The 12,785-nt window shown below is 24.4% G+C and overlaps 1 protein-coding gene across 2 annotated transcripts in view; it reads left to right on the top strand.

Moving 5' to 3' along the window:
• The window catches only part of LOC126903208 (prothoracicostatic peptide), a 28,158-nt gene extending 21,057 nt beyond the window's left edge, over window positions 1-7,101 (top strand). The window contains exons 5-6 of one of the 2 annotated variants that reach the window (XR_007703444.1): window positions 5,412-5,495; window positions 6,945-7,087. Coding sequence is in view for 1 of the 2 variants with exons in the window: in XM_050681278.1 (XP_050537235.1) it covers window positions 5,412-5,495; window positions 6,945-6,991 (131 nt within the window). In the remaining variant the exon portion in view is untranslated. Of the gene's footprint in view, window positions 1-5,411; window positions 5,496-6,944 lie in introns of both variants that reach the window. The other variant, XM_050681278.1, reaches the window with a different exon arrangement.
• The last annotated feature ends 5,684 nt before the right edge of the window (window positions 7,102-12,785 follow it).

Genomic DNA, 12,785 nt, shown 5'->3' with positions numbered 1-12,785 from the left:
GGCAGATTTGTTTTTATATTTGAAAAATATAAATTGGTAAAAGACATTATTGAAATTTTTAATTTTAAGCTTTACTCTCTTGAAAAAATGTAGAAAGTAACACATACAGTTAAATTTAAAAATATTAAATGTAAATAAAAAATATTTAGTATAATTAATAGATTAAATCCTAAACAACTTAACTAAAAGAAATTCTTTTTATTTACTATATTTTAATTTAGTAAATTTAGTACAGTATTTTAGTATCACTATACTTAAGTGATTTTCTATCAAAAAAACCCAGCACAGGGGGGTCGGGGCATAGTGGTGCCGTGGTATAGTTGGATCAAGTATAATGATATCTGACAGTGATTAAAATCACTATCAAAAATAAACGCTTCGATGCAAATCTTTAGATAGTGTTTAATTTTAAAAAAATTGGTGTTTTATTCCAAAAGCTTCATGATCTGCTGATTCCTTATTAATATCTCTATTAAGACAAAGTATGTCGAATGAAAAAGGGTTTATTAAAAAATATTATTTCTCATAAAAAAATTGTGTGGATCCATACACTTTTCAATAAGTTATAGCATTATAAAGTTAAATATAATATAAATAATAAAATCGAGAATTTTCACACGAAAATAGCATTCGGTAGCCATTTTCGCCGTGAAGACAAGTCCAGAGGTCAAATTTTTTTTTTTCAAATTAAAGTATATTACATTAGCTTTAATTTAAGATATATATAAAAGTGTCAGACCTTCCGGAACATTTTCAAAAGTTATGTTGAAAAAGTAAATTTTTTGTGAAAAAGTTGTCATTTTAAATCCCCCCCTGTGGGCAGGTTAAGTGTCAGATTTACAAAAAAAATATACCAAATGATAATTAAAGACATCAAGCATCTATATAAAAAAAAATTATATTAATATGTTCATTTTTGAAAAAGTTAGAGCATTATTAAGTTAAAAATATAAAAAAAAATTATTTTACAAAAATCGTAATTTTTTATTAACTTTGATGTCAACTTTCACCACGAAGACAAGTCCAGAGGTCAAATTTTTTTTTTTCAAATTAAAGTATATTACATAAGCTTTAATTTAAGATATATATAAAAGTGTCAGACCTTCCGGAACATTTTCAAAAGTTAAGTTGAAAAAGTTAATTTTTTGTGAAAAAGTTGTCATTTTAAATCCCCCCCTGTGGGCAGAAAAAAGGTCAAATTTACAAAAAAAATATACCAAATGATAGGTAAAGACATCAAGCATCTATATAAAAAAAAATTATATTGATATGTTCATTTTTGAAAAAGTTACGGCAGTTTTTAGTAAAAAAAATTGAAAAAATTTCGAAAATTAGCGATTTTTAAATTTGTAATTTTTTTGGAAGTTTCCCCCTTTTACGGGGAACGAGGGAATTTTTTTCAATTTTTAAGGGTAATGTCTTCGACTAGATACGATTTGTGATCTTTTGACGTATCGTTGAAAGAAATCCGTTCGGTGAGAGCTGAGAAAAAGTGGTAACAGACACAAAAAAAAACACATCATAGTAAAACCAATACCTTCTCAGCTTCGCATCGAAGCTAAAATCATGTACATTATACATAATTTAATTTCGTACTGGTATATTAGATATAATTATAATATATTATATACATATTTTTTTAAGAAATAAATTTTAAATGGTATTATATATGAATATATTTCTGTCATATCAGCGCAAAGGCGACCACTCACACCTAATTAATTAATTTTATATAAGAATGTAAATTAAAATAAAATGCAAAAATGCATTCCTCGAATAATTATAAAAATAAATCATTTTCAATTTTTATAAAAATTATATATTATTATCTATATTATACATTATTTTCATCCCCCGAAAAACCTATGAGATGATTTCTAAAACTTTTCATTATTCATAAAATAAAAATTAAACTAAAATTTTTTTTAAACATTTATTGCTATATAAAGGTATGTGTATTACGTACATTTTAAGCTTACATACTTTTTTTTAATTCATTCTCTGCATATATTTTTTTTTATTTATCATGTATAGATTTCCTAGATATTTGGAGCCCCAAAATACGCTAATTCTTTTTAATCTCAATATCGTTTTTATAAAAAAATAATTAAGAAATACAATCATGAGTGCATTTTATTTTAGTATGAGTAAAGACGAATACATTATTTTTGAAAAATACGAAATAGAATATGAATGCATTTCTTTATAAATGAATTTTTTAAACCACGAGTTTGAAGCAAAATTATATATTTGATTTTAGAAAATGTTTTTTCATTATTTTAGTTATGTCATTAATTTTAAAAGAAAAGTTTACTGTGATGAATTTAAATTTGAATTAGTTCATATTTTAATTAAGGAAATTGAATTCAGTTCTCTTTTAAGAAGAACTTTCCCATTACTTATTAATAGTGATTAAAATATTATATTTGAGTACGAATTTTTGATACTTTGTTAAAATTATACTACGTATGTGCAAAAGTATAGTATATATTCATACATAACTTTTAACATGTTATCAAATTTGATTAAAAATAATAGTTAAAGAAAGTTAAAAATGTGTATTCAACAAACATTATCAATAAATAATTATAATACTCTAAACTTATTATTCTTATAAAACTTTCAAACAAATAGATTAATGGATTTCCCGCTGTTCATACTAATTATGTGTTTGTGTGAGGAAAACTACGAAACAAGAGTAATTAGAAATAATATGGATTGGAAAAACTTTAATTCGTTTGATGTCTTACCTTAACGTTATTTACTTTTTAAAATTATTTTTCTTATCCTCAAAGGATTAAAAGTAATCTAATCAACCATTTTTGTACAATAAAGAAATATCTTAGACATAAAAATAAAATCTAAGAGCTACACTAAATTATAAAGGTTGAACATTTATTTTTACAACAAAAAAATTTAGATGTTTTGAGATAAGATTTTTAAAAAGCATTTAATTTAAAAAATGAATAAATTATATTATAACATTTAAGTGCTATATATTTTATAAAGTAAAAATTTATTTAAGTTATTAATTAATAAAATTTTTCAAGTAAAAGTTTATTAAAATGCATAAAAGAAATCAAATAGTCGTTCACTTTTTTTCTTTTTTAATTCAATAAAACATTTTTTTTATTTAAAATTATTAACCGGTATCCAACTAATACCAATACTTAAGAAAATTAGTTATTTTAACAAAAGCATATAATTTTTTTAAATTATACGGTTAGATTAAAAAGTTGATAAATTGATTTTAATAAGGTTTAGTATGAATTGAAAATGTATTTTTAGATTCATGTCATTATTATGCATTAAGTATCCATAAAATAAAAAATAAAAACCGAGCCAAAATGATTACAGTGTGAAGATGCTATTTTTTTTTTATTTAAGGTACTAGAGAAAAAGCTTTTCTTATGCACACCTTCTCAGAACAAAAGCCTAACTGTACCATTGTAGTTATAATTATAACAGTAGTAATTTTATGTCAACCCTATGAGAAAAATAGTTATGAATTAAAACATAACAGTTACATAGAGATGTATGCACGTTTTGAGGAAGCTCTAAAAGGAAACTTTTGTTAGTGATTCTTAAGCTTTTTAAATAGAGTGATTCTCAAAAAATTAAAGAAATAATCATCCCCATTTGCTGGACAAAAAACAACTTTAGCAAGGAAACCTTTTTAGATATTGCCTAGGATATCATAATATGCAATTAATGACACTCATAATTCTCTGAGCCTCCAAGATCTCAAAATAAAAATCACGGTGGAAAAGTTAGCTTGTGTATCTGTGGGCATACCAACAGATAAATATATTCGCTACATTTTACATATTTAGTGATAATAAGGACATTTATCTTACTAAGTATCTATAATTAACGCTTAAAGAATGAGGTTTTGCTGGTTAGATAAAAGATATCTCAGTTAGTATTAATTCATAAAATTAAGGCAGTAGATCCTTTGAGCTTTAACACTGCTAATCGTAGTTGATGTGTTCTTTGAAAGACTCATTTTGGAAAGGCTATGCGATTTTTTGGATAGAAGCTGTGAACAAAGTGATATACAATTTCCGGTGTGATTGTTTGACAGTCGATGCTATTAAGACAGTAATGAACATTGATAATGGATCAGCTGATGATCAACACGAAAAATGGACCTGTGTTAAGCAATCGCTCTTGACGCCAAGGATACATTCAATTTTGGCTTCTAATTGATAGAGTGATTCATAGAGATAGACTTTCGTACTATTAGATCAGACTATTACATTCATATATAAAAGTAGAAAAATACTCATTGAAGTTGCGGAGAGTGTTGAATGATTGATGTTATTAGTAATTTCTCGCGATTTCTTTCTTAGGATAAATGTTTTGGTACATTTTTTATAATGGTTTATGGAGATTTGTGTACCAAAAAATATATATATTGTGAATTTGTGGATGGAATTTGACTTAATAAATTGTACATAATGCAAAACTTAATGAACAGAATTTCTTTACTTGTAGACCGTCCTAAGACATATACTCCTATATACTTTTGTTTGTAAGTGGTATGTTTCAAATTTAAAAAGAGGAAAAATACCAGAGTATTTATTAACACACTAATTAACTCCGGATAACTCTAAAATATATGGCCCTGCGCATTTCAGTAAACGTGAATAACATAGCTTAAATAATAATCCTTCCAGTTATTACTATTAAATGAACATGATGAAATCATTTAAATCAACAGAAATGGATTGAAGGGATTTTATCACTATACCCTATAAATTTACATTGCAAATAAATATTCCATTGAGGGTCTTGACTAATTGAAATTCGGGTATTAACAATTTTAAATACGATTTATAATTAGATCAACAATCCTTATTGATTAGTTTTCCTATACTCGTTCGATCCATTTGTATAAATTAAACACAAATTGTAATTATTACGATATTAAATAATTTATTTATTAATTATTTAATTTAACAGTATTAAGACCTTAGGTCTACAAATTTAACTTACATTCGCTAAAAAAATGTTTTTCTAAGTAAAACTGATGAACAATATTTAAATATTTGTATCATTAAAAAATATTTAAAATATAATTGTATTAATTGAACACTTACAATTATACTTCTCAATTAATAAAAATTCAATTATTTATAAGATACAAATAGAGATATCTTTACTTCCTTGAACTATTATTTCCTAGTTAATAATTCAGCAGATTTAATATATAATTTAGTGACAAGTCCAGAGTGAGAGCACTAGAAGCGCATGTTTTCCCCTTGAACTGTCTATTAAAAAAAGGAAAAAAGTTTTTTTAAATGGTAAAATTGACAATATGTTGATATTTAAGTCTAAAATATTATCACCTCTCTCTTGAAAATTAGTAAATAAATATAATTAAATTAAAATTATGTGATTTTTTATAGGTTCGTGGGGAAAAAGAAGTCTACCATTAGACTACTTGAGTGACTACTTTGAAGACAACTACAAACCATATAATTTTTCACCGGGTAAGACAAAACGTTCATTAATTTTCAAAAACATCGCTTTACAATTAATATACTTGATCATCTCTACTAAAAATTTTACATTTTACAAAATTATTACATTAATTTCATCGAATTAAAATAACAAAACCAATAGAATACATTAAGTACTTAATATATTGAAAACATGTTTTCAACCCTTAATTAAAGATTTTAATAACATTTAAATGAAGAGATACTTATAATGATTTGTTAGTAATACAAATACAGTGTAAATATTACAGACTAATCAATACACTTCAGAAAGATGTCACTAATTAAAAGACAGGTTATTGTTGTTTTTATTTCAATATTATTTTATTAACAAAAACTTTAACTTTAACAAGTTTTTCATTTATACATTTCAATTAAATTCTTATAAATAATTATCAATATAATGTAATATCTACCGGAATATCAGCAGGATCTATAATAAAATAATCAAATAAATTAAAATTCAACTTTCTAATGCTTATTAAAATTAAAAAAATAGTGTCACACTTGCCCCAATAATTCTGAAAATTAAACAATGTTATTAAATATTTGTTTAGTTATTTAAGGAAGTGAGCTATTCTACAAAGTGACATGATATAACATAAATAAATAAAAAATAAATTATACAATTAATTTAAAAGTTACAGATTTTTTAACGTCATTCAAAGTTTATTCAAAGTTCATATTTAGCTGATTTATTGACAAGTTTTATTGGTTATGTCATTAGACAAAAAATAAACGATGAATTCTCAAATAATCCAAGTCATGATATTCTTAATAAATAAGATTTACACACTTACTCCAGTATACATATATAATGAGACAAGTGTGAAGTGGCATTAAAATAAATTATTTACAATATTACTTCATATATTTAAGTGTTAAAATATTAAAATATAGAAAATAGTAAGCGTATTTAATCGTTTAATTGAAATTAATTGCATAAAAAAATCAGTCTTTGACCATGTATCAATTGTCATCAAATTTTTACAAGCGAGCCATTACAGACAACGGCAAGCGACACTTAATAGCTCTCTTTTTAACAGGACTACAAACGTAGATATTTGAAAAAATGAAATAAATAAAATAGCATTACGCTTCGATGAAATTTCTTCTAATGAATAATTATAAATGTTATCATTTCCAAATATGTAGCAGACGCACTTATCTCACACTCACTTAATAGTTAAATTCAAAATGTCCATTGAGATTTTTTGACAAATAAATAAATTTAATCAGTTCCTTCGTTAATTAATTTACTAATAAAAATCATATAATTTAAATACACAATTCAATTTATTTGATGATTATTTATTTATCTTATTTTATTTGTAATAATTTATTTTTATTTGATTTGGTGATAATTAGGAATCAATAAATAAATATAAATAAGAAGATTTTAATTACTTCACTAAAATGAAATAATTTTTATGATTTCAGGATACAGCAATTATTTGTCTAACTTAAAAATGGAATCTGAAAATTGAGAAACTAATTCTTAACATTTTTAAAAAAATCTACAATTTTGAAAAATTATAAATATTGTTAGCTCTGTATCAGTTATGAATAATCAATTTACTGTAATGTATTATTACATTTAATTATTCGATTAAACTATTTTTTTGCATTTATAAATGTTTGTTTATTTTTTTGTTTTTAAAAAAGATTATGTTTTTGATTAAACTAACTTTATAGTTAGAATATTTCAAAATATTTAATTGAAAATGTAAGTGGCCGAAAAATAAAGATCTTGGAACAAGAAAGATTTTAATTACATAAGAAAATGTAAATATCATCGCCTCCGTAGATAAACCACTCAAGTAAAAAATTTAAGTTTCTTTTGGAAATTTATACTTTTGTCCTTTACATATATTTAAAGCGTTATTCCAATGGAAATTCAAATAATTTCTGGAGTTGGTATAGTATAAACTGTAAGAGTATATGTAAAAGTATAGTATGAAAATGATTAAAATCTCTACATTTCAAAGTTAATATAAATGAAAATATTTAGAATTTATACTTCCGCTTTGGATTAGTAATTTCAGAACAGTTCGAAATAATTATTTAGCATAGGAATATGTGTTGCTAAAATATAATGTTTTATAGTATTAATAATTATTTTTCTAAACATTTGGGCTTAAAAATTTATTTGAACTTAGTAATTAAATCATCTCTCTTAAATCACTTTTACGATAGGAGTAGATTATGTATGGCGAGTTTCGGGACAGATAATGACGTCACAAGAGCGATGACGTCTTTATTTGTGTCCTAAGAGACATGACGTCGTCAATTTTATTCTAAAACTGTTNAAGAGACATGACGTCGTCAATTTTATCCTAAAACTGTCATGACGTTATCATTTATGAAGTTTAATTAAGAAAATTTTGTCACATACTGTCAGACGTGTATATTAAACAGTAATTAAGCGATTTTTAACATTCAAAACACCGGCGACGTCATCAAACATTACCAGGTTTATAAACACTCAATCGTTTTGTGGCGGAACTTAGACGGTTAGATAGGTAAGAAATGGGCATCAGGGCATAGGGGTGCGGTACACCAAACCCACAGACCCGACACGTACTTTTCACACGTGCAAGGGTTAGGTTAGTTTGGGTTGGGTACTAAGTAGTACGTAGGCATCTGGAAAATTATTTTTTTTCACTCCAAATAGCAATATTTTACTACAGAGATCGCTACAACATACGCAATAGGGCTAACAGTAGTAAAAACCACACGATAACGTACACACAAACCTCATTGAACAAAATAAGATTTTGACGTCATGACCATCTTATGACAAAATTGTATTAATTAAACTCTAAAAATGAGGACGACATGAAAATGTTAGGATGCAATTGATGAAAGGAACTGGTCAATGTTATCTCGCCTTGTGACGTCATTATTTGTCCCAGAAACCGCTATACATAATTTACTGATAAACACTAATTTTAAGAAAAAAAAAATTAACTTATTCTATTTATATCTAAACAAAAATTGAGTTTTCGGTTACACTTTTGAATCATTTTAAAAATTTAAGTTACTCAACTGTTCATATATATCAAAAATTGTTATATAAACTCTATTTTATTCTAAACGAATAATTTCTGATTAAAATTAAGTTCAAATTATCAAATTATTTAAATATAGCCCTAAATTATTTATAATCCATGACAACTAACTGTTTCCATATAATTCCTATTATAATTAGTTACTTTTTTTTTTACAGGCACAGAAAAAAGTTATTGTAATACATAGAATACAATATATATTAATTAATTTATATTATAATATGATATTTAGCTATAATACCAATTTCTTATTTTTTCATAATTTTTCTTTAGATAACGATTTACGTTGTATAGGTCATACGCAAATTTAATTTAATCTATACATTAAAAAATATTATATAAATATTTGATATAACAAATAAATTAGGATTAATCTTATCATGTGTATTAAATAAAATCTGAAATATATCATGTGGAATATTTCAAAAGAAAGTTTTAATTTTGAAATATAGTAATTAATGATGAAAAATTTCATGAAATTGTGAAAAATTGGTATTTCATAGATGTTTTAAATTTTCATTATATAAAGTTTAAAATCTAAATTCCAACTAAAAAAAAATTTTTCGTTTACAATTTAAATATATTATAACGTAATAATTCATTTATAAGAATTTAACGTTATTCAACATTTTAACGTAATGCGATTTTTAGGTTTAAAAATTTTAATATTAAAACAATATTGAATTATTTTTGTTTAACGTTTAAATATTACTACATTTTAGAGCCAAAAAGAAACTTAGTATGAATTTTATAAATATTATAATAAATACTAATCAAATTTAAATAATATTTTAATTAAAAAACTACCTCAATACTTGGAGTGTAAAAATTGAGCTGTTGATATTTTCAAACTTAACAGCACATTTCTTATAAAATTTTAACATTATTAGCAATGACATCTCTAATCTGATAATTATTTATGTTTGTTTTAATTTTTCCAATTATTTAATGGATTTTTAATAAGATGGAAATAACTTTTTAGATAATATTTACATTTTGAAACATCGAAAAAAACAGGCAGGTAAATTTTAGCATTATACATTAAAAAATCTGTATTAGAAAATTTGTAATACGTAATTCAAGCATGAACTTGTTAAAATGTTAATTAAAGAATTACCATATTTTCTCTTAAAAAAAATAACCTAAAATTAAATTTTATTGAATTATGTTATAATAACATAAAATACTATTTTCTTACGTTTTAGAGGTTTAAAAAGGAGATTATTAATAATGAAATAATTTGGTTGAACAATAACCGATTTTGGACGGATATGTTATTATCTTATATAATCATTTAAATTTATGTACTTATTAAAAACGTGGCTAACAACAATACACAAATTAAATAACTTAACATTACATACACGTTATACATTTATTAAAAATTAACAGCTTCAAAATGAAATAATTCAAAACTTGTAATTTATTTTACTTTTAAATTATATTCTGTAAAATTAGAAAAATTAACAAAATATTTATTCTTGTTAATGAAATAAAGATGACTCAATTTAAAGATAAATTGATAAATCCTTTTTTCTTAGGGGTCAAGCAAATAAAAAATAAAAAGAGATTTTCAAATTGAGTGAAGGCTTCTTATTATGTCAGACCTAGCTCAAGAAGTCAGGCCTACACTATAAATACTTCACATATTGCATATTTTTTATCTAATGATGTAATAGTTCACGTGCACCTATACACTCATTTTCTACTACGCGTATAAATCTGATATAAATAATATGATTAAATTATGTAATTGTTTTTATAAAAGTAAGTATAAGAAGATAAAGTATATACTACGTATAACATAAATAATACTTCATAAAACAACTTTTCAAGTATAACTAGTCGATAATATACTTAATTTGATATTCACTAGTCACGTGTTTGCAAATAAATCTATCAGTATACAATAAATATTATAATTTCCTCCATAGCATTAGTATTTACAATAATTATAGGGATGAACGACATGTTGGTTCATAATGTACGCTATAATCGTATTTTTATCTCACTTTGAAAACACTCTAATAGACATAAAGTAGTTAATGAATCCATTTAACTAATCCAAATATAGGATGCTAACTTAATACTTAGCAATATGTCCTATTATAGTAATCTAAACTTTTTACTAAAACATTTAAGTGATTGAAACAGTACGCTCAGAATACCAGTAGGTATTTTTATACACTAACAATTATTAAAAATAATTCTATTCGACTAATGTTGTAACGCACACAATTTCATAGTTTTTGATAATAAAGTAGAAATTAGCTTTTTTTTCTCAAAATTTTACATTTTAAGAAAAATGTATATATTTTTTTAGAGTTATGGCTAAATAGTAAATAGTAAATTTTAAAAGATTTAAAAATATTATTATAACCTACAAAACTATGATTTTACTATTAACTAAGTTTCTCAGTTTTTACTAAAATCTTGATTATTTGATATTAAAAATACTTATATATTTAAATAATAAAGAATCTTGTACTTTTTTTTAATTGATTTTAATTAAATTAAACATTTTACATTTGACATAAATCCCTCTTTTTTTCTTTTAATTGTTCATTTTTACGACAAAATAAACAAAATTTTATGTAAGTTTCATAAAATATCATTATTCATCTAAAAAAATCATTATGAAAAATCGTAGATATTTGGTATGAGTCCATTACCGTTATTGTGACTGGTCGCAATTTGTGCCGTTATGGTTTACTGTAACTAATCTTCAAGTTAATGAGTTTAAAATTACAATATACAAAGCGAATTGTAAACAGATTTTCTAAAAAGAATTCAATCGTCAAAATCAAAAAGTTAGCCGTTTCACGTAATTGATCTAGACTAATTAGACCTAATAGATTTATTATTCGATGTAACAGTTTAGTTTTATTCGAATCGAAACGAATATCGTCTGATTTTTGTCATCATCTATTATTATAACTAATGCAGTTTTTATGAATTTACTACTAAAAATGGGGTCCGATTAATTAACATACAGTATTGATGCATTTCTAATAACACTAAAGTCTTAAGTTAGTTGTTCAAAAAAAATATTCACCTCCGTTAAATTTCATGAGAACAAGATTGTATATCAAAAGCGGAAATCGTGACAAAACTCTTATAAAGATTATCAGATTCTTTTAAGGCGTTATCTTATTTAAACAATCACTGGTAAAGTCAGTAAAGTGTCCATAAACAGGACCTAACCCATAAGAACATTGAAGAAGCAGCTGTAACTTAGTAAATTTAGAAGGACCCTGCAGGTTAACAAGTACCGACAAAGAATCTAATGGCTGTTCACAGACAGTGTTGTATGTACTAGGTATTGTTAAATAATTCGTTGTTAGGTTATACATTTAAAACAAGTGTTATGGTATCTTATAAATACCTATTTAAAAGATCATATTAAAATAAATAAATGATTATACGATACTTGTTTTAAACGCATCGCTGTTCATTTCTAACGAATAAGGACAACACATGATATTTGAATCGCTATTTTAATTGATTTATACAACTTAAAAGTTAATAATTTATGTTGACCACACTCTTTGGACACGAAAATTCAATCAAATTTCCCAGTAAAATCTGGAGAAGATAATCGAGAAACTGTCAATAAATTTCAGAGCAGGTATTCTCCGTCAACGTGTATTTATGAAGCTATTGATGTCAAACGTACGCCTTAAAAACTAACAAATTCAAAATATTTATACTGCTGTTTTAACACGAAACCTGTTTCAATCCATACTTTATTTGACAAAACTTTTTTCTTCGGTACATTTTTTATTTAATCGTAAATCAGTGAACAACACTTATTTTCAGACTCGCAAAAAATACAAACAAGTAAATAATAACTTATCAATACTTAACGGTCAGTAGTAGGATAGTGATGATATTTGGCAGACAACAAAGAGTTGACCTATGTGCAAATGTGTTATATATTCAAGTTTAAGTTTATACAGAAATAAAAGAATCACAACTAGCAGTTTGGACATCAAAAACTTTTTTCTTTGATTTCACATCGGATCCAGGACCATAAATAATTATAGTTTTTAAGTGAGTTGGTGGAACGCTGAAGCAGAGAAATATTTGGATATATATTTACTATCAATCTCGTACCTGAAATAAACTAAAAATAAATAGCAGAACTGACACATTGCCTCAGCAGACATTAATTTTGTATGTTACTAAAGAACTGTACAGACACTATTTT

Source organism: Daktulosphaira vitifoliae, unplaced genomic scaffold (assembly GCF_025091365.1).
Source record: "Daktulosphaira vitifoliae isolate Bord-2020 unplaced genomic scaffold, ASM2509136v1 Scaffold_3, whole genome shotgun sequence".
Classification (NCBI taxonomy): Eukaryota; Metazoa; Arthropoda; class Insecta; order Hemiptera; family Phylloxeridae; genus Daktulosphaira; species Daktulosphaira vitifoliae.
This window is presented reverse-complemented; position numbering and strand designations above follow the sequence as displayed.